We start from the raw sequence: 22,166 nt of genomic DNA, 5'->3' as shown, positions 1-22,166 counted from the left end.
TCTTGTGTATGCCTATATTTAAATACTCTGAATTTAAGAGAATTATTTAGATTAAGAACTTACTGAGTAGGAATATTTGTAATCCAAGGTACCAGATTATATACAAAGTCTCTGTAAATCACCAATCTGCTGGGCAGTCTGCTCAGTGCAGTTCAGTAGTCCTCACAGAGCACCTCCTCGGCCAGCGTCATGTTAGGTGCAGACACGGAAGATGCGTAGGAACCCTGCTCTCAAGCTCTGTTCCAGCCACCGCCTGTGTCTCTCTGGCCTCTGAATCTGTGCCCTACATCTAGCACCTGGTCATAGTTTCCCTTGTCTTGTTCTCAGGAGGTTGATGCTGCTATTTCTTCTCCAACCAGTTTGGAAGCAGTAGTCACATGTATCCTTTTTTTTTGCAATCTCTATAATACTGACCTTTGTTCAACCTTGGAGAAGAAGTAAAAATGCCCACTTTCCCAGTCCTTTGATTTAGCAATGATTCAGCAATCATTAATATTTAGTGGGCACTTATTAGATGTTAAGTACAGATATAGGAAGCTGGTGAATAAAGCAGTGAGAAGGACAAATAAGGCCCTTGTTGTCATGGAGTTTATATGCTTGTGAAGAAGACAAATGAATAACATTATTTCAAATACTGGTAGTGCTATGGAAATAAAAAATAATAATAATGTGATAGAATGTGGAGTGGAGGCAATAACTCAGTGGTCAGGAGAGCCATCTCTGCAGTGGTGACAGCTGATACTGGAGTTGAAGAAAAGTACCAGGTAAAGAGAAGAGCCAGTGCTGAGGCCTTAAAGTAGGGCCAAGCTCAGCATGCTTGTTTTGGGGCCCAGATTTAAAGGATCACTCCTTGCCCTTGAGGAGCTCACAGTTCAGCAAGGGAGACACTAACATGAATAATTACAATATGAGGCAAACTGACAGTGCCATTCTCAGAAGAGGGGCGAGGAGGGTTAAAGAATACTAGGGAAGCCCTGGCCAGTGTGGTTCAGTTGGTTGGGCATCATCCCATACACCAAAAGGTTGCCAGTTTTATTCCTGGTCAGGGCACATGCCCGAGTTGATCCCCAATAGTATAATGAACCGCAAGTCCCTATTACCCAACAAAAAATTTTCAACACATGATAATCTAGTTTCATTTAGATCCCCACCCACTTTCCCTCCAAATCCCAGGTATTGTATTGCTTAATCCATACATACCTCTGCTTATATTTCTAAAGGCTAAATACTTTTAAAGCACAAAACATTCCTAAATAACAGTAATTCCTTAATACTATCAAATGTGTAGTCATATTCAAATTTCCCCAATTATCCCATAATTTTTTATAGTTTTGCTCAAATCAGAATCCAAACAAGATTCATATCTTGCAACTAGATATGTCTAAGTCATTTTTAAACTTATTTTTAAATAATTTTAGGCTCACATAGAAGTTGCAAAAATAAGAGTTCCTACGTGCCCTTCACTCAGCTTTCCCCAATGTAACATACAATAGCCATAATTATCAAAACCATGAAATTGACATGCATACAATATAAATACAGACTTTATTTTGGATTTCACCAGCTTTTATACGCACTCATTCTTTATTTTTTCCTTTTGTTTATAGTCCTATGAAATTTTAAGTTTGTGGAACCACAATCAGGATACTATCACCAAGAGAAGAAAGTCCCTCGTGCTATGTACACCTTTATAGTCAAACTTTCCTCCTCAGTCCTAACTCCTGGCAACCACTGATCTGCTCTCCATCACTATAATTTTGTCATTTTGAGAATGTATATAATAAAATCATATAGTATGTAATCTTTTAAGATTAAATTTTGTCACTCAGCACAATGCCTTTGCAATTATCCAAGTTGCTACAACTCTCCATAGTCAGTTTGTTTTATTGCTGAGTAGTATCCCATATTAAGTCACTCTTAACTTACAGGTTTTCCCTCACCTCTTTTGTTTTCTTAACATTTATGTGTTCAGAATCCATCCTATAGAATTTTTGTCATTCTGGATTTGCTGATTTCCTCTATTTCTAGTCCCTCCTAAAACTGAGAGACCTCCAGGCTTGGTCAGAATCAGATGGTCTTCTGTAAGGAATCCCCACCCCCAATGACAAGGCTAAGGCAGGTATTACTGAAAACACTGGGAGAAAGGATGCTGAGAAGAGGGAAGAAACTTTTTATTGTTGAAATTTTCAAACATATACTAAAGTAAAACAAATAGTATAATGAACCCCAAGTCTCTATTACCCAACACAAAAAGTGCTGACCCTCACAGACTGCAGTAGCCTGAGGAGGGTTTGAACTGGGGGTCATGCTCTCGGCAGGCAGCCCTATAAGAGAGTCGTTATAAGAGAGGATGCCGGGGTCCAACCCCAGCAGGTCCAGGGGTCCCCAAAGGTGTGGACGGAGTTGGCGAAGAAGGAAGGACACGGAGACAGTGTTCAGTTGATCAGCAGCCTAGCCAGGATCTCCAGCCAAGTTCTGGTCTGGATCTCCAGAGAGGTTCTGCTGTTTATTGTCTTGTTACATCCGTATTTATACCAGTTGATTTTAATCCTGTCAATTTCTATTACAAAGGTTAGGGCGTTTCTTATCTCCATTCCAGGGAGTAAAGATTATGTAGCTTAAGCATGATTGTTTGTAGTTAAAGTGATTAACTACCCGCCTGGCACTTAGTTAAGGAGTTTCATCCCCTCCCTAACTTCAGGGAAAAATCCCTACCTGGGGAAACAACCTTTCTCGGAGAGGTGACCTTGGTTAAAACACACAGCGCTAAGGGGAGCAAATATATTAAGAACAGTATGCTATATATGCCAGGTCCCTTGAAACATATGCTGTGCAGATGTTTCTATCCTGCAGCGACTGTGTCAAGCAGCAACGATGGACCGGCTTCCGGCAAGAGGCCTGAAAGGGAGGCACCACAGTGGCAGAGGAAGTAGGCTTGGACAGAACTTCCTGTGCAGGCTTTATGGTGGGTTCCATGGAAGGCTGAGCCTGGGACAGTGGCAAACTGTCACCACAGCCTACCTTCTAACCCCCGACCCTTCCTCCCCCCTCCCCTCCTCCCCTCCAACTATCACCTCCACTCCTGGGACCGCCCTGAGTTGAGAACTAACCCAAGTGGTTGGAGGGCATGCATCTGTAGAGGACAGTGCCCACCACGGCTATGTTGGAGGTCAGGTCAGGTTGGGGAGGGTGTTAGAAATTATCCTAAGGCTCTTATGCACACCAGGCTTCCACCACAGATCCAAGATGGAAGTCCTGAAACCTGGAGAGGTGAGGGCTATGCCTCCAACTCAAGGGGTGAGCAGGGAGCAGGGAGCAGGGAACAGGGAGGGAAGAGGGACCTGGGAGCACAGAACACTTGAGTCTGAGGTTCTCAGGCTCAAGAGGGCCCTCCTGCTCTTCAGAGGGACTAAGGCCCATGTCACAGTGGGCTGTGCCACCTTTGCTTGCACATTCATTTTCCCCACCCCCACCCCAAGAAGTGAGTACAGCCATCCAGGCTACATGGTTGGCCAGCCCTGATGTGTCAAGTGTCCTCTCATATTGTCCTGGTCACTGCCCCTTGTCTTCCAGGACCACAGGAACGGGGTCACCCCTCTTCTACACAAGAGCCTGCTGAGGCTTGAAGGCAGCACCCCCAAAAGACTGACCACAGCCTTCTGCTGACCCTCACAGCTCTTCTGTGGGGCACGTATTGTTGTGGTTTCCATTTTACAGAGGGGGAAATGGGCTCAGAGAGGACAAATGCCTTGTCCAAGGTCGCACAGAATTTTAATGTACATTCTTTTCAACATTGTCTTTCAAACTAAAGGAAGTCCAACTTCAATTCCTCTTTTTGCAATGAGGCTATTCTTTGCTTTTTCCTAAATGTGCCAGGATGAAAGATACTGCCTTCTGGGCAGGAAAAGGCAGAGCTGAAATAGAAACATTTTCTTGGGAGATTGAGGAGAAGGTGGGCCCCATCCGGCTCCTCCACTGGAGCTGTGGCCTAAGCTTCAGGAGCAATCATACTGCAAAGGACTGGGGGTCTAAAGGGGCCTCCCCCACCTCCCTTCCTCTGATTCTGGCCAGGTTTCCTCATTGGAGTTTCCAGAAGCCTGAGGGGTGCTCTGGGGGTGCTATAGCTCATTCTGAGAGGAGTGTGGATATGGGGGAACTCCTGGCATAGGAGGGACTGGGAAGTCCCCAGGGAGAGACTCCTCTGTATCAGTGGAGTCACAGGTAACAGGCTCACAGGGGCAAGAGCAGGAAGCTTGTCCTGATAAGGCACTTGGAATGGTCTGGATGGAAGATGCTTTTGTGGTGCAGACGGGGAAAACTGAGGCCCAAAGAAGGACAGGGCTTTCCTAGAGACACAGGGCAGGGCAGGAGACCAGGTCTGGATACCACCCCCTGCCACTGGAGCTCTCCACAAGGAGTCATGTTCTTGCAGTGGAGAAGAGTATGTCCTCAGCTAGGTTCTCAGTGGTCCCCACCATGCTTCAGAGACAGGGGCCTTATTTGAGCCACTTATCATATGCAGGACACAGTGGCAGGGAGCAGTGCCTGTAGAGTTACAGCATGCCATCAGGGAGTACAGGAGTAACCCAGTCACAGAGCTAAATACATTGTGAAGCTGGGACCTTGTTCCCAAAGGTCTGGATCTTCTCAGCCCCAGCAGAGCCTCCTGAAGAATCTCTCTAGCCCAGACTGAGAGCCACAGGAAGGGGGGAAAGGCATTTGAGAGACCTGGGCTATCTCTGTCTTCTCCCAGTCCTGCAACCTGTCAGCTAGTATTGGGCAGACACTGGGGATCTGTGGGTGAGCTGGCAACTTCTGAAGTTCCTTCTAAATGGATCAGCTATATTTCCCACAATGTAAGATTCTCTACGTTTCACTCTTCACCAGGCAAACCCCTGCCACCCTATAAAACCCAGCTGGAGGTACAGCAAATGACCATGTGCAAAGCCACAGAAGGAGTCACATCACATTCCAAAGAATCTTACAGACCATGATCTCCAACCACAATGCAACATAATTAGAAGTCAACATGAGAAACATAAACCTCCCATAGGCTGAGAAGCTAAAACACACTTCTCAATCATCCATGGGTTAAAGAGGAAATGACAGTGAAATTATGAAATATTTAGAACTGAATGATAAGAAAAGCACATAGCAGTCTGTGTTTCCTCTGTAAGTCCAAGTCCCTGACCCACATCCTAAGTACCTTCCATTGCCTCCTCCCAACCCCGCCCCCCCAACACACACACACACACACACTCTCTAGGAGGCTGACTTCTGTAGGTGGGTCAACAGGTTCCCTGCCCCTTGGCTTCAAGAGTAGGAATTGGCCAATGGGAAGACCTGCCCAGAAGTCAGAGGAAGGGAGGTGGGGAAGGCCCCTTTAGACCCCCAGTCCTTTGCAGTATGATTGCTGTGAGTGGGTTATGCCCCTGGAGCTTAGGCCACAGCTCCAGTCAGCAGCTCCCTCCTCATAGCTCCCACTTGGACAACTCCCTCCCAGCACCTCTCAGCTAGGGGTGGCAGCTTCAGCCTAGGGTGGACATCAAAAGGCTGCTCTTGCTAGCCCTTTGGTGATACTCTATCCGTGTGGTTTCCTTGTACCCTGACTATACCTCTAAATAGTGCCTTCTTTAAACTCTCTTCAAAATGCCCAATTTGGGTGTTCCATGTGTTTCCTGCAGTTAACTACTCTCACAAAGTGCTCCCCATCAGTCTGTAACCATGCTCTCACTTCTGGATGACTGAGCTCTGACCTTGTGTGATTTCTGTGTGTTGTCCCCTTGCTGGCCTGTTGTCAGCTGAGGTCAGGAACTGGAGCAGCTTCCTCACCTGATGCCCTGCTCTCAGCACAGTCATGCTTAATACAGGGGATTAAATAGGGTATCAAACAAAGGACTAGATTTGAATCTCTTCTGCGTATACTAAAGCATGCAAATATTTGTAGGGGTTTGAGATAGAGTTAAGGACCCAGGAAACCCCAGCAAGAGGTACAGCAAATGACTTTAGACGGGGACAAAAATAGGTGCTCAACAAAAGAAAGAACCTTCAGTTCTATGAACTGGGATTCATGATCCAGCGTGTTCTCATGCCATCCATGGAGCAAGCAGAAGATCCAGACATAGGGGAGCCCAGGAAGCCTCTGTGCCACAGTATATGCCTTCCGCAGCCTATGCGTCTGCCTTGGCCCTCCCACTCTAGGCCTCCAACCTTCCCTGCCATCCCAAGGCAGCCACCTGGTCCCTCCTCCTGGGGCTCACTTGTGATTAGATGCTGGTGTGGGATCTCTGTGTGCCCTCAGGGAAGGGACCCAGGTAGAAAAGTAGGAAGAACAGTCAAGTCTGAAGGGTTTGGATTTGGTTGAAAGGAAGGAGGGAAAGAAGACATTCAAATGGAACGGCTAGAACAAATGTCTGGCGGTGGGAAGTGATTTCAGGTAAGGAGTGAGGAGAACCAGCCAGGTCTGAGCAAGAACCCCAGCCCTGGTGGGGAAGATGAAAATCTGTGATCTGAGCATCTTCAGGGCCAGTCCTTTCAGTGAGGGACTCACTCATGTGTCCTGAGGCATTCATTCATTCATTCATTCATTCATTCATTCATTCAGTAAATGGGACTATGTGCCTGCTGTGTGCCAGGCAATATGCCAAGAGCTGAGGGTATGGAAGTGGATAGGGCAGAACTGATCCCTTAGTGAGTTCAGGCACAAGTGCAACACACGTGATTCGGGGAGAGCAAGAAAACCACCATTATCTAGCAGCGCGCCTTTGTTTCTGCTCCAGACGAAAGCTGAACTTGTCCCCATTTTACAGCGGAGAATGCTGAGGCTGCCTCTTTGGCAGAAGTGTAAGCAGACACTCAGTTTGCCCGACGAGAAGTTGGGAGCGCGATACAGACTTTCCGGAAAGGCGACAGTGCGCGCGTGCACTGAGGGGGAGGGTCCCCACTCCCCGCCCCTTCCCCGCCCCTTGGCCACAGCGCGGCGGCCGGAGGCCCGGGGAGGAGCTGGCGTTGCCTCCGGGGCGATAGAGCGACCGCAGCCCGGCTGGGCAGGCCGGTGGACAGACCAGGGGACCCGCGGAGGGAGAGGACCGGCCAGCGCGCTGGGGCTGTGACCCGCGGCCAGACGAGGACTCGCTCTCATCCACCGAGGCGGACCCGTGAGTGATCCCCGCGCCCGCACGCCCCGGCCGGGGCCACGACTCAGCCTTGCTTCCACTTTCATTTCTTCCGCCGTCCGGGCGTGGCGCCGTCGGGGGCGACCTCTGCCCGAAGGCAGGCTGGCCACAGTCCTCCGCCCGGGTCCGAGCAGCGAAAGTCGAAAGTCGGGGCTTGGGGGTGCCAGTGTTTGAGGGGGCGTGTCCTCGGGAGCGGAAATGTCTGGCCTGCCCCTCTGGGTCCTACGACCGGGCTCCCCTGGCAGTTGGGCAGGAGAGAGGTGGAGGAGACCGACGGCCAAAGGGTGGGCTTGGGTGGCCGAGCGTTGCGGGGACTCTGCAGACTCTGCACAGAGCACGGAGCCCCACCCCGACTTTCCTCTTGGATCTCTGCCCTGCAGGGAGCCCCCTCCGCCCCCACGCCTTTCCCACAGCTCTAGGCTGGGTTCTAGGTTCAGCCTGAGGAATGGCAGGTGTGGCCCTGGCAGGGGGCTGTGTCAGAAACAGGAAGTGTTCCTCTGTGGTCTTCCTTTGGGCAGCCCAGATGCCCACCCAGGCTGTGAGCCATCACTGGCCACCTCAGGAGTAAAAGGACACAGCATTGGGAAATAGGTCTTCCTTTGGGCAGCCCAGATGCCCACCCAGGCTGTGAGCCATCACTGGCCACCTCAGGAGTAAAAGGACACAGCATTGGGAAATAGAGATAAGAGGGGCAATAGTTTTGATTCAGGGAGGGAACCAAGGTTCTGGGAGGGATGGGAACTCAGAAAGGTTTTGGAGTGGCAAGTGAGGAGAATCAAGTGGCATGGAGAGAGGGCACCTGCCCATCCTCCCACTGGCAGGCTTACCTTTTCCTGGGAAAGACCCAGGCCTGGAGGTAAGGTGGGACTCTAACCCACTGGTCAGGACACCCAAGTTGCTGCGGGGCAGTGGGGAGGCTCAGCGTGTTGGAACAGGAATTAGGTGGTCTAATTGGTGGGAAGATGCTTCCCCTCTCCCTCCACTTCCCTCCTCTCCCCTTCTCTCTGCCAGACCAGGGACCAGCTAGTGCAGCCAGTGTAGGAAAATGGTCTTTTATTCTTGTCTTGGGCCGCACCCCACCTTATCCCGGTTCCCAGTTCTGCCCTTGGAGATCCTCTGCCTGTAACTTGCTGTGCGAATGAAGGCCCTCAAGTCCCCTTTCTGGGCCTCATACTTCCCATCTGTTTAAGAAGTGGGTTGGGTCAGTTGATTTCTCAGGGCTATTTCAACCCTAAGATTCTTTTTTTCTTTTTTTTAACTTACCTTTAATGTTGGAAGTTATACAAATGTACCCTTTTTTCCCCTTGGACCCCTTCTAGCCCACCCTTTCCCCCAACCCCAGGTCTTCACCACATTATTGTCTGTGTCCATGGGTTATGCATAAATGTATATATATTCTTTGGTTAATCTCTTCCCACCCATCCACGCCTGCCTTCCCTCCAAGAACCCTAAGATTCTTGAGTTTAAACTTTCCTTAAAGCCTGAGCATTGACCATGTGCCAGGCCCTGCCCTAGGCTGGGCGTGGGGGTGGAGGGGTGTGAAGATTCAGAGACAGGAGTGAGGGGCATGCTCAGGGATCAGCAAGAAGCCCAGCGTGGTTGGTTGGGAAGTGGGGAAGGAAAGGTAGGGTAAGGTGTTGAATGCCAGAGTGAGGGTCTGTTGCTAACAGTCAGTAAAGGGAATTGGGCGAAGGTAAAGAGCCCAGGAACCCCACCTGATTGCAGTGTGAGAGATTTTGGAAGCACCTGCCCAAGCAGAGTTTAGAATGCAGGTAACACGTGAAGCATGGAAGGCACCTGCTCTTGGATCAGGAAGCTCAGGTCCCATGCTGGGGACTTCTTTGGGTGAGAAGGTGGGGGGCAGGGGATGGAGTCCCCAAGTTCCTCTCGTTTTATTTGACTGTCCTTCTTTGCCTGCCTGTTGTTGTTACAACAAAGAACCCCTGTTCCGAACTTCTCCACTAGCTTGACTTATTGCCTGACATGACACCTCCCCCAACCCATATTTACAGTGCCTTTGGTCACATCCAGTGTCACCTTTTCCCCATCCTCCTTCCCCAGTCCCGTCCCAGTATTACTAGGGACATGAGAAAGGAAAAATGCTCCAATGTCAGCTCTGAGGTTTTGTTTGTGGCTATAGTCAAGCCTCAGTCTAGGACGGGAGTCAGCACCCCCACTGACCAGGGTCAAGATCAGGTCAGAGTTCAACCTGGAGCCAGAGCTCAGTGCTTGGCCTATACTCAGCCTTAGTGCTCAGTCTGGGGTCAGGGTCAGTGCTCAGTTTGTGGCTAAATTTGTCTCAGTAGGAACCTAGGTCTGCATTTCTCAAGAGCTCACAGACTCACAGAGGAAGAAAGAGCCTACCTCGAGAGTCACAGTAACGTGGACTATATCGGAGTGACTCAGGAAGTTGCATGGGCCAAGTCCATGCCTACCTACTACAGTCATGGTGGTGCTGGGCCTATAACCCAGGACTTCCGCCTGCAAGCTTGGGGCTCTGATTGCTGTCCCCAAGGTCTGTTCTGAGTCTGGGATTCTTCAGTTCTAAAAGGCAAAGCAAATTCATATGAATTCTAGATGGGCCCAGCTGGGTAGATCTGACTGCATTCCTACCTTCCAGTTCCAGGCACATAGTGGGTGCTCTAGGAATGTCTACTGCATAGCAGGTGCAGGGGGAGGGGCCTGTTGGGATTTCCGCAAGAGGAGGCTGGCTTGGGGGGAAGGATCTCCAACTGCTGTTGGAGGAGGTGGTGCCCTTCTAGACCTGCTACCTCCCCCTCTCCTCCAGCCACTCACAGGCCACCCAGCTGGCCATATAAGGGCTTTTCCTCTTTCAGGGTAATAACAGGAAAGGACATTTTTGGTAGAAAAGTCCCTCCTGCTCTCTGGGAATCCCCGGTGGCTGGTAGCCGGCCGGATGAACTATAAGATATCCCAGAGGAAGCTGAAGTGGGGGAGGGGGGGGCTCCCCCTACCCCCAGCACAATGCCGCCAGGCTCTCCCACGCTGCACCAGGTGGCCTGTGGGGCCCCCAGAGGTCATCTTGTCCAGGGCCGGCAGGAAGCCTCTGTCACCTCTTTACTGGTCAACAGCAAGTCTAAGGAGCACCTGTTTGGATCCGAGGCCCAGCCCTCTGTGAGATGCAATGAATATGGAGAGGAAACAGAATAAGAAGGCAGGGCTGTGGCACTGGACAGGGGAGATAGGACAGCCTGGGAACAGAGCAGGGTGCTGGACTGAGGGGATGAGGAAGATTTAGAATTCGAAGAGGCTGCTGAGATGGGCCAAAAACTCAGAGGTGAGAGGGAATGATGTGTTGGGAAGTCAAAGCACATTTGGTAAGGACCTGACCACCATGCTCTTCCATGCCCTTGGCTCTGGCAGGGCATCCGCAGGTCCTTCCCCTGGACACCCGTCCCTCGCCCAGCCTGGCCATGGCCCTGTGCCTGAAGCAGGTGTTTGCCAAGGACAAGACTTTCCGGCCGCGGAAGCGCTTCGAGCCGGGCACACAGCGCTTTGAGCTGTACAAGAAGGCACAGGCATCGCTTAAGTCCGGCCTGGACCTGCGCAGTGTGGTGAGGCTGCCACCGGGCGAGAATATTGACGACTGGATCGCCGTGCACGTGGTGGACTTCTTTAACCGCATCAACCTCATCTATGGCACCATGGCTGAGCGCTGCAGCGAGACCAGCTGCCCGGTGATGGCTGGAGGGCCCCGCTATGAGTACCGCTGGCAGGACGAGCGGCAGTACCGGCGGCCAGCCAAGCTCTCGGCACCACGTTACATGGCCTTACTCATGGACTGGATTGAGGGCCTCATCAACGATGAGGATGTCTTTCCCACTCGAGTTGGTGAGTGCCACCTGGTCAGGCCTGGCCAGGGAGGGAGGGAGCCACGGGAGCCCATTTCACAGATGCGGCATTTAATTTGATATAGGAATTCTGTGGAGTGTGTGTGTATGTGTGTGTGTGTGTGTGTGTGTGTGTGTGTGTTTGTGTAATTTTCATCCCCATTTTGTAAAAGAGGAAACAGGCTCTGAGGGGTTCAATGTCTGCTTGTTAAGATCAGGCATCTCAATTTCAGACGGCCTGACTCCCAGTTTGGGGTTCTTCTTGTCTAAAGCTTGAGTGCCCCTCCAGGGACCACCCTGGGGAGACCACTATGATCCTCAGAACCTTCCAGAAGAGGTGCCTCAAGGTGCTCCTAACAGGTTACCCTCCTTGGGTTGATCTGACTTGCAGCCTCCTGGGAGTTCCCTCTGACTCCGGTCCCCAGAAGGGGAGGGGGTGGAGATTGGATGTGCTGACAGTATTTCCACCTCAGGGAGCTCTAAAGGCAGAGCTCCAAGCTGTGGAGACTTTTCTTATCTCAGCTGGGCAGCCTGGGCGGATAAGGGTGGGTAAGGGAGAGAGTGATGTCGCCCTGGCCCTGCTTCCCCACCCAAGGGCATCAAGAAGGGGTGTTGGCATGACACTGTGTTCATCACAGCAGCCCCACCCCCACCTGGCCTCAAGGCTTTGGGAATCAGAGGTGGGTGAGGCAGGGTGGTCAAGCCCAGAGGAGAGAAGTCTGAATGCTGAGCACTGAGTCACAATTCAATGCCCTAGGCCCCTCCCCAGCTGGTGGCCTGTCATTTCCTGCACTATCATGCCCAACAGTGGGTATCTTCATATCACACAGGAGGAAACCTAGGCCAAGAGAGGGATAGTGCACTGAGTCAGGAGCATTCAGAACTGCGGCTCGGGTCTCTTGGGGCCTGGGCCCCAAGTCTAGATAGGCAGGACAAATCTGAGGAACCTGGACTGGGCCTAGAAGGGCTCATGGAGAGGCAGGGCTCAACCCTTCCTGAGAAAGTGAGGAAGGAGAAGGGATCTGTGGAGTGGGGTGGGCCAGTGTGGGCCTGTATCTGGGTTCTTATTCCCTTCTAGCCTTAACCCCCGGGCTTATGAGACCCCAGATGTCTGTGCCTTAACCCTGGGATGGCAGAGAAGCGCACATGGCCACCAAGATTTCCACCCTGAGCATGGGGGACTATAGGAAACTGTGTCTTTTTCACAGGCTCTAGAGCTCTTCTTTTTTAAATATATTTTTATTGATCTCAGAGAAGAACGGAGAGAGAGATGGTAACATCAATGATGAGAGAGAATCATTGATCAGCTGCCTCCCGCACGTCTCCTACTGGGAATTGAACCCACAACCTGGATATGTGCCCTGACCAGAAATCAAACCTTGACCTCCGGGTTCATAGTTCAGTACTCAACCACTGGGCCACACTGCTGGACCCTAGAGCTCTTCTTGAGCGGAGTCTGTGGCATTTATCTCAGAGGGATGCTACAGTGCAGTGCAGACAGGGTTTGAATCCTGCCTCCAGTCAGTACTAATTAATAGTTACGTGGCCTCGGGCAAGTGGCTCCAACTTTATGCACCTCCATTTTATCACATCTAGGATGGCTATCATACCAGGCAAAAGGTGCAAAAGGCCCAGCACATGGCCTGGCTCACAGATGGAAGAGTGTTATTGAAAATTTGAAGGAATGAGAGATATCTGAACTAATTCTTTTTTTTTTTTTTTTTTTTTTTAATATATTTTATTGATTTTTTACAGAGAAGAAGGGAGAGGGACAGAAAGTCAGAAACATCGATGAGAGAGATCGATCAGCTGCCTCCTGCACGCCCCCCAGTGGGGACGTGCCCGCAACCACGGTACATGCCCTTGACCGGAATCGAACCCGGGACCCTTGAGTCCGCAGGCCGACGCTCTATCCACTGAGCCAAACCGGTTCGGCTGAACTAATTCTTGAAGCCTTAGTAATTCTCAGGATTAGGAGTCTGGGGACTGCACTGTGTATGTTGTAAAGAGGAAGGATCCAGGGTGGGGTTGGAGAGGGAGGCCAGAATCCTGAAAGGCCTTAAGCAGGGACCATGCTGGGAAGTTAGGACTTAATTATGAAGGCCCATGTTTTTAAAAATGGACCCCAGATGTTGATGAGCTTCCCTGGGAATTTTATCCAAAGGTGTCTTGTGAGAGCACCTACAGATGCATATATTTCTGGGGAGCGTTGAGGCATTACTTCCTTTCATCTAAGAAGGGTTGTTCAGTGACCTTTCATCTAAGAAGGGTTGTTCAGTGACCTCCAACCAGGTGGCAGAGTCCTTCTCAGAGTCAAGGGAAAAGGCGGAAGATAATTTGTATTTCAGTAGAACAGAAGCAAATCAGAGTTGTGCTTCTTAAAAAGGGAAGTATGGGGGAAAGCAAATCATGATCTCTCTCTGTCTCCCACAGGGAAGTGTGCTAGGGAAGAGGCCATCCTGGCCAAAGCTGCCTGTATGTGGGAGGGCAGGCAGGGCTGGGTAGGGTTTCATACCAGGATTCTGATCCCCCTCACTTCTGCCCCTCCCCATCCCCCTAGGAGTCCCCTTTCCCAAGAACTTCCAGCAGGTCTGCACCAAGATCCTGACCCGCCTCTTTCGAGTCTTTGTCCATGTCTACATCCACCACTTCGACAGCATCCTCAGCATGGGGGCCGAGGCACACGTCAACACCTGCTACAAGCACTTCTACTACTTCATCCGAGAGTTCAGCCTGGTGGACCAGCGGGAGCTGGAGCCACTGGTGAGGCCAAGCCCCCACAACCCTCCCCTACCAGCGCTAGCCTTTGAGTTTTCAGATCCAAAGTCTACCTGTACTAAGAAAATCCAATACCCAAGTGGGTAAATTAGGAGAAGACAATCCATTTAACAATGATTCTGTACTTTAATAGAGAATGTGTTCGAGTTTCAGTTTACAAATTCAGATCTGTAGCCTGGAGTTGGGGTGGGAGGAGGGAAGGGGCCAAGTTTAGGCAGAAGAGCAGCCAGGTCCTATGGTTTGGATGGGGGCTGCCTGGCAGGTTGAGCTCTGACTGACTCCCATTCCTCACCCCACCCCCACTCTCACCCCCACCTTGTGTCTCTGCAGAGGGAGATGACAGAGCGGATCTGTCACTGAGCCTAGACCTGGACACTGTTGCTCATCAGATGATCGTCTAAATATAGTGGCTGAGGAGAGGGACCCTCAGGAGTCTGGTGGCAGAGGAACCTGAAGGCCCTGGGACCCCTCCACACACCCAAAGTCCCTGGACTTCTGGTTCTCAGGAGTCTGCCCATATGTCCCCTGACTGCTTGTGAGTGGAGAAAGGGAGGATTTAAATGTGGGCAGACAGGAGGAAAGGAGGACCTAACCTCTGACATGAAGTCTAGGGATGGGGTAGGCTAGAGGGTTTCCACTCTGACACTTGACCTTTTCGTGGTGGTTCCCAAGCCTAACTGGGCAATGTGGATGTGGTTGAGGTGCTGGCAAGAAAGGTACAAGAGTGAGCAGCCTATGTGTGAGTGAGCACTGTGTGTGTGTGTGTGTGTGTGTGTGTGTGTGTGTGTGATTTTGACTGTGGAGAGCGTCTGTGAGAGCCAGCCACCTTCGACCCTACCCTCCCTGGCACATAGTGGGACCTCATAAATGTTAGGCAGATGGATGGATGGAAGGAACAAAGGAATGAGGGAGGAAGGGGAGGAGAGATTGGGACCATCAGACCATGATCACTGTAGGAGTGATGACAATTCACTGTCCCTTCTCGGTGTGTCTGATGATGTGTAAGTACAATATGTGGTTGTAGGTGGGTATAGCTCTATTTTTGAAACTTCTAGGCTATCTTTTTCCATCAGCATGAATTCTGGGGAACTGTGGGGAGGTAGAAAGGGGAGCATTGCCCTGGGTACCTAAATCCCTGGCCCACCACAGACACAGGTTCTGATTGCTCAGCCAGGGATGCCCAACAACTAGCATTTCACTCAGCCCTCTGCCTCCAGAAAGGCCTGATTATAGACAGCCTCCTGGGGGTAAGGGGTGATCCCTCTGGCCACAATGGTCCTCTGGTGCTTAAATTGGTAATCACATACTCCAATCTAGCTTCTAGAATCTACACTTGACTCCCAGCATCTGAAGCCCAGCACAGGATAATAATCCAACCCAAGGATCTAGTAGAACTTGAATTGAGAAATTCTGGAGTCTTGTCTCCCATCCTAGGACATTAAGAACCACGGGGCTAGTGAATGCACTCTTCCAGGCTTGGAGAAACCCCATCCTTCAAGCACTTGCCTCCTTTCAACCATCCTGAGACATTCCAGCTGGTTGGCTCTCAGAGCACAGCTGTTCCCAGAGAAACTGGGATGTTCATTCAGGACTCCATTACTCAGCACTCCCATGCCCAGCCATGTGTGCAGACCCACAGGTGAGGAAATTGGGGCAGGGACAGGGCCCTCCCTTTCCAGAGCCTCCACACTGGGAGGCCAGAAGGAGAGCCAGAAAAGACCTGAGGAGCATCTAGTCTCACTCACAGAATCCTCCATGTACATAAGAGGAACCTGAAGCCAGGAGGAGAAGCTGTCAGACCTCACGGCAAAGCTTTGTGGAGCTGAAGGAGAAGCACATGGAATGAGGGTTTGCCAGCCCCTCTCCAGGACACAACTGTTCCTGCTTTGAGCAAGGATTTCTAGCCTGATGTCAGTGTGCCCCACCTTCCCTCAGGCCTGCCAGGGCTATCTGCTGAGCCAAACCTCCAAACTCATGCCCCTCTCCATGACCCAGCATCTGCCTGATCTCTGGGGAAGCAGATGGGGCTCCTGGAGTCAGCCCACTGGACTGGGGCTGCTGCCTCCAGAGAAGTTCCCAAGGGAAGCAACACTGGCCCTGCAGCTTTGCCAAAGGCTCTGGAGTGAGAGGGGAAGGGAGGTGTCAAAGATTCTCCCAGGGACAGTGGATGGTAAGATAGATTCTAGGCCGTGGCTATGGCCGGTGCTGATTGAAGAAGGGGGTGAGGTGGGTGGGAGGGAAGGGGGGAAATCTATTTTTGTGAAACAGAGGGAAGACTTTATTGTTGTTATTTTTGGTAAAATAAAGGAGGCAAACTAAAGCAGCGCTGGTGGGAAGCTGTGGTCTGGGTGCCACATGGCTCTTGGGCAGACTGTGGAAGGAACTGGGCCAGAATGGGGGGGGGAGGGATTTTTGTCCCCGGCCATAAGGAGTGCTGGCTGGTATGGTCATGTCTGGCCCAGCTCTCCAGGGTGGAGACACCAAGGTTTTCCCAGGGCTCTGAGAATGCTGAACCTAGAATTCCTGGGCAAGGCTATTATCCTGGGAGTGGGGAGGACTGGCCCTTGCCTTTGGGAGTTCAGTCTCTTCTTGGAAGATTCTTTACTTGTTTCAGCTTAGGACATCTGGCACTGGCTGTTCTCACCCCCTTAATGTGGTGGCTTATTGGAGTGAATGGGATAAGGAACGGGGCAGAAACAATGCTAACCCTAATCACAGCAGAGGAAGCCCTTCTCAAGAAAATGCTGCTGGGGCAGCTGGACGTGGGGCTGACTCCTGAGCTTATTCCCCAGGAGACACCTGAGTCTCTAAGCTCAGGTCTTGCTTTCATTCCACTGTCCCTTACCCTCAACTGCCCAGATGAATTGAAAACAGCTTGGTTCTTAAGAGTCAGCAAAGGCCCGCCTAGAGCTCTCCCTCTGCCTAAGAAGGAGCCTGCCTCTGCAGCAGCTCCCCTGGGAGACAGAGGTCTGGCTTCTAGTCCCAGCCAAGCCTCTGACTTATGTATGGCCCCTCCAGACCTCTATTTCCCCCATCTACTAGTATTTCATGACCAGGAGAGGATACAAGGAAATTATTGATTCTAAGCTCCTTCATTATTCACAGTCTATGAATCATTCATAATGATAACAATAATAGCTAATATTATGTGTCAGGTACAGTTCTAAATGCTTGATATCCAATAGCTTGTTGAATCCAGTTTGTCTTTGGGTAGCTGCCTAGCTTCCTTCTTGGTGCCCAGTATCCCCCCTTTCACTGCTCTAGAATCTGTAAGGCCCTCCACTCCACTGCCCCTTCTTCTGGCTCACCAGAGGAAGCCCAAGTCCAGCATTCTAAAAGGTGGCTCTGCTTGCACACCTCCTGTGAAAGGTCACTCACTACCTCCTCAATTGCTGGAGAGCTCGGACTCCTAGGAAGTTCAGGTTCTGAGATTATAGTTGTTTTGAAATACACCATGGCCGTGAGGATAAATTAATCTCAGAACCGTGTGACCAAGGCCTGCTCCTTACAAGCCATCACAAAACTGCTTTGAGAAATTCAGAGAGGGATGCTTAGAGAAGACTAGACAGAGATAGAGAAGAAGGAGGAGACAGAAGAGAGAAAAGCCCCCTCTCCCAATCCATAGGGCAAAACTTTGCATGAGAGAGTGCTGGGAGAGGCAATGTATTAGGGGCAGAGAGACAGTTTGGGCAGCCAGGCTGTTGAAGCCTTTGTTTTCCTGGACTCATAAAGCTATTTGGAGCAGTGAAAAAGAAAGTGAGCCATTCTCCCCACCTTGGAGCAGATCATCCACCTATTGAGTAAAGGCTGCCCCACCACCCCTGGCCCTCATGAATACTGCAGCCTTTTCTTTGAGGTTTCCTGCTGCCACTTCCCCTTCCCCTTCCCCGGGGAGCTGTATGTAGTGTAGTAAAGGGAGCCACAAGCATGGCTGGAGCTCCACCTGATTTGGGGGAGCCCTTCCTCCTGTGAGTTTCCTAGAGCCCTCCTCTCTGTGTTAATGAACTTGGTTGCCATATGGAGGACATAGCAATTCTGAGCACTTGGATTGGAACATAGGCCTGAGTGGCTCAGGGGCAGCTGGTTATTGAGACATTCAAGGAACAGAGGGGAACAGGCCAGCATGGCCTCTGAGCACATGAAGCTTGATGGGCCCAGAAGGTGATGATGGGAGAGATCAGGATCCACAGGGGCCTCCAGGTTGGACTGAGAGATTCTGGAAGTGACTGAATGCAGACGCGTGGGAGAAGAATCCCTCTCCAGCCTTCACTTACACGGGGAAATCTAGCAAAGCCCTGAATGCTCTCCAATGTTCCAGACCTCCTTCCATCATACAGATGAGAAGACTGGGCTGAGAAGGGGAAAGGGAATTCATGTTTTTCAGATGGATGATGGGAAGAAAGTCCAAGAGGCTCATAACAATCCTGAGTCAGGAAGAGACGGGATATTTACTTCTATTTCACAACAGAGGAAACACAGAGTCAGGACCTGAATCAAACCCAACTCAGCATTCTCATTATCTCATCACACTTGTATCTTGGGAGAGGACCTGGGGTTGGCTGAAATATCAATATATTTGCAGTTAGTTTTCTCTAAGAAATGAGCTTTTAAGTCTTTTTATTTTGAACTACCGGGGGAATGCTTTACTAAAGGAGAAACTCTCATCGTGAAAGTATAGGCACCCAAACCTTTTAAGGAATTTTACAGAATTAGCTCTCATTTTAGAAAAGACAGGCAGCCTATCCCCATACGTAAAAGACATTTAAAAAATTCCTTCTTGGCATGCAGAAGCTCTCGGTAAATGTTAATGACACCTGATGCTTCCTGGCCTCCTCCCTCCTGGCGCTTCCCAGGCTTCTCAAAGTTCACTCGAAAAGTTGGAGCATCAAAGGAGCTAAGCCCCACCCACTTCCCCGCAACCTCCCCGCCCCTCTCAATCGCGCCTGCGCAGTTTACTAAGCTCGCCCCACCCTCTCCCTGGGCGTAGCCGTCAGGGCGCAGGCGCAGGTCCGCCCCCCGCGCTCCTCTGCGGTCGGGCCCGCCCCCTCGGGTCTAGCACCGCCTCTTCCGCGTCCTCAGCAGAGCGATCTGCTGGAGGGGGAGCGCGACCGGTTCCGCGGCGAGTCCGCTGAGGGGAAGACAAGACAGCGAGGTATCCCTGCGAGTGAAATGAGGTTTGGGGAGGGCGTGTCTGTGCGTGAGTTCATGCCCTGGGACGGAGAAATCAGGACCTTCAGAACGGCCCGAGGTCACGACCCGATTGTGCTGCGGGTGTCAGCGCAGGGGACGCTTTTTTAGGGTCCGCTCAGGGCTCCGTCCGTGAGGAGCTCGGGGTGCGGCGTGGGTCCCGGTCGGGCTTGGCCTGTGCCTCGGGTCGCGGCCGGGGTGTGGCAGGTGTCCGAGGTCGGAGCTCAGTCTGAGCCAATTGGAGACGGAGTCCTGCTAGCTATATGGCTGGGTTCGAGGCTCAGGCGGTCCCACATCATGAGTCATTTTTCGTGTGAGGAATTTCTAATATCTTGGTCCTACATATTTTAAAGTTAACTGTTTTCATTGAAAAGCTCCTGACATGCGCGGTCGCTGTGCCTGGAGGAGAGAGCACAGTGCCGGTGCCATCTCTCCCCTGAGGGAGGGACTTTCCAGGCTACCTGTCCTCAGGTGGCCAGGAGCAGGACGGGGGCAGCGTTGGAAGTGCGTGGCGCTGGGTCGGACGGTCCTGGGTTCAGACCTCAGCTCTGCACTCTATCTGTGTGTCCTCGGGCAAGTCATTTCCCCTCGCAGCACCTTACTGTCTCCTGCATAAAAAGGGCAAAGTAGGGTCATTGGGAAAGGTGAATAGAATTCCGCGTGTCACCTAGCATGGCACCTGTCATGAAATGAGTGTGATTTATGAGCTCGGTCATTTTGGACTGGGGTACTTTAGAGAGGCCCTGGGGGAGAGTTGAGGTGACCTAGGTCCTGACACCTCAGTGGGGTCTATAGGTGGCTCTGGGCTCTGACCTTGTAGGATGGGAAAGGAGCGAATGCTTGCTAGCCATTGCCCTTGTGCCAAGGGCCACGCTGGGCAGTTGTCTCACTGGCTCCTTAGCCCTTGGCCAGGTGCTTTCAGCCCCACTGCCCTTAGCTTCAGCCCCTCCCAAGAGAGCTAGGCTGGAAGTGATGTCAAGGGCAGAGCGGCGGTTGGGTTTTTCTATGGAGCCGGGCCAGCTGAAGATTGGGGCCAACTTATCCCACGTCAGCTCTTCCCTTCCTGTGACCCAGAAGTTTGGCTGGGTTCTTGACTTTGATTGGCAGGCCTGTTACTCTAGTTCCCTAGAAGATTGTGAGGGCCAGAGGGCCTGGCAAGTGAGCACCTCCCGAGGTCAGACTGCATGAAGCTGGACCATGGCAGAGAGACGCTCTGTGGACGGGAGCAGTTGGGTTCCTGCACCTGCTTCTGCAGTGTGGTCTCCTGCTACGTGGTCTCATCGTAGTCTCCTAACTTGATTCCTTTTGCATCCTCTTTATGGGTGCCCGCATGATCTTCCTGCGACACTGTTCTCATTTTTTATCTCTGCTCAGAAACCTTGGTGGGCTTCGTTGCCTACTGTATAGAGCAGTGGTTCTCAACCTTCTGGCCCTTTAAATACAGTTCCTCATGTTGTGACCCAGCCATAAAATTATTTTCGTTGCTACTTCATAACTGTAATGTTGCTACTGTTATGAATCGTAATGTAAATATCTGATATGCAGGATGGTCTTAGGCGACCCCGGTGAAAGGGTCGTTCGACCGCCAGAGGGGTCGCCACCCACAGGTTGAGAACAGCTGGTATAGAGTTTGGACTCCTCAGCCTCATACACAAGTTCCTCTGTAATCTGTTCCAAAACTTCTCTTCTGTTTCCCCTTGTCTTGCTCCCTGTGACCCCGTCAAAACAAACTACTTTTTGCTGTCCACACCCTCCCTAAATGTTCCTTTGCTTGTATTCCCTCTTCCTGGAGTCCCCTCTTCCCTCTCATCTTTCAAGGCCCATGTGACCTGTCAGTGAAGCTTCCCTGATGCCCCTGCTGGATTAGGTGTCCCCTTCCCGTCTTCTGTAGCAGAGGCCACAGCTCGACTATAACTCTGTTCGCTGTCTGCCTTCAGGTCTGTCAGTCACCCCATATGTACTCTGAGTACATTGGTGGCAGGGGACCATGTCTGTTTCATCCCTCCTCTGCCTGGTACAGAGTAGGCCTCTGCTGTGTGTGTGGCTGAATGAGTCAGTGACATTTTTTATTTACTTGCTTTGGTTTTTGTTTTATGAGCTTTCAGGTTCAGAGTGGGCCTTTGTGTTTTTCCTTCAAGAGAAGATGTGCCCAAGGAGAGCCCGGTGTAGATTGATTATGCCCCAATTACAGGCATCAAAGGCAAGAAGGTGCAGGTATTCTGCACAAAAGAGGACGCTTCATTGCTGCTCTTGTTTTCAGGCTCTTGTCTTGCCTTCCCAGTAAGTTTTGTTGGAAAGGAGGTGGTGCTCTGTCCAGGGACCTGCACTGCGTATGATATATATAGCTCACAAAGGGGAAAGTGCACAGGTGGTTTACTAATCGGTTGCCCTGTCCTTGGCTCTTCCCATCTGGGAACCAGCAGCTACACATTCACATGTTCCCTTGCAAACAGCTTCAGCATATGGAACAGAAGGCTCTTTGTTGTTCACAGGGAACTATACATCGTTGAAGGTAGAAGGAGCATGGGAATCATCTGGTTCTATCTCTTTACTTTTACAGATTGGGAAAGACCTAGAGGGCAGAGGACTTGATCAAGATTGCACAGGGAACCAGTCAGTGGTGGGAATAGTGCTGGAAGTGAAAAGTCCTGGCTCTTTGTTTTTTCCAGTCTGCTACATTGTTAATATATCTAACATTTATTGAGCGCTTACTATGTGGCAGATGTTTTAAGTGCTTTATATGTAACATTTCAAAACTCTGTTTTATAGATTTGGAAACTAAAGCAGGTAGAAATAATCCAGATCTACTTTAGGATCCACAACCCTGGTTTTTAATATGGTTTTAATGGTAGTCATGTCCTAACCAGTTGGGGGCAACAGTTCACCAAAGAGCTTGCTCCCACATCACCCTACTCTGTGAATGAGTGCCGTCCTCCCAGCAATGTCTATCCATACCCTGGAGGGATTCTTGAAAGGAGTCCAGAGTGTGCTGAGAGAATGGTTAAAGGAATAAAGTGTGCTGACATGGGTATTAGTGGATCTTAGTTTAGGAACATTAGAATTAAAATTGCATGTCTAGCCCTGACCTGTTTGGCTCAGTGGATAGAGTGTCAGCCTGCGGACTGAAGGGTCCCGGGTTTGATTCCGGTCAAGGGGATGTACTTTGGTTGCAGGT

The 22,166-nt window shown here is 50.9% G+C and overlaps 2 protein-coding genes across 17 annotated transcripts in view; both read left to right on the top strand.

Annotated features, from left to right (window-relative positions):
• Window positions 1-6,976: 6,976 nt before the first annotated feature.
• Window positions 6,977-14,277, top strand: MOB3C (MOB kinase activator 3C). 2 transcript variants are annotated; one of them, XM_036348449.1, is made up of 4 exons: window positions 6,977-7,157; window positions 10,560-11,027; window positions 13,587-13,789; window positions 14,135-14,277. In XM_036348449.1, the coding sequence occupies exons 2-4, from the start codon at window positions 10,610-10,612 to the stop codon at window positions 14,162-14,164; spliced, it is 651 nt and encodes a 216-aa protein (XP_036204342.1). In that variant the 5' UTR covers window positions 6,977-7,157; window positions 10,560-10,609; the 3' UTR covers window positions 14,165-14,277. The 2 variants fall into 2 exon arrangements, with proteins under 2 accessions (XP_036204342.1, XP_036204341.1); XM_036348448.1 differs by lacking the exon at window positions 14,135-14,277 and having other exon boundaries at window positions 7,028-7,157; window positions 13,587-14,056.
• The window catches only part of MKNK1 (MAPK interacting serine/threonine kinase 1), a 50,565-nt gene continuing 42,580 nt past the window's right edge, over window positions 14,182-22,166 (top strand). For 11 of the 15 annotated variants that reach the window (XM_036348436.1, XM_036348440.1, XM_036348439.1 and 8 more), the window contains exon 1: window positions 18,801-18,956. Coding sequence is in view for 2 of the 15 variants with exons in the window: in XM_036348427.1 (XP_036204320.1) it covers window positions 15,713-15,974 (262 nt within the window). In the remaining 13 variants the exon portion in view is untranslated. Of the gene's footprint in view, window positions 15,975-18,800; window positions 18,957-22,166 lie in introns of those variants that run through there. The other 4 variants (XM_036348427.1, XM_036348444.1, XM_036348446.1 and 1 more) reach the window with 4 other exon arrangements.

The sequence above is a fragment of the Myotis myotis genome, unplaced genomic scaffold (genome assembly GCF_014108235.1).
Source record: "Myotis myotis isolate mMyoMyo1 unplaced genomic scaffold, mMyoMyo1.p scaffold_m19_p_2, whole genome shotgun sequence".
In the NCBI taxonomy this organism is placed as follows: Eukaryota; Metazoa; Chordata; class Mammalia; order Chiroptera; family Vespertilionidae; genus Myotis; species Myotis myotis.
The sequence above is the reverse complement of the archived record's forward strand: the minus strand, read 5'-3'. Positions and strand labels throughout refer to the sequence as shown.

What these genes read in the sequence shown, in the direction of transcription:
- MOB3C (XM_036348448.1), top strand. Translation starts at nt 10,610, where the DNA reads ATGGCCCTGTGCCTGAAGCAGGTGTTTGCCAAGGACAAGACTTTCCGG. An exon ending in TGTCTTTCCCACTCGAGTTG is followed by an intron (nt 11,028 to 13,586) that starts GTGAGTGCCACC and finishes CCATCCCCCTAG; the next exon opens with GAGTCCCCTTTCCCAAGAAC.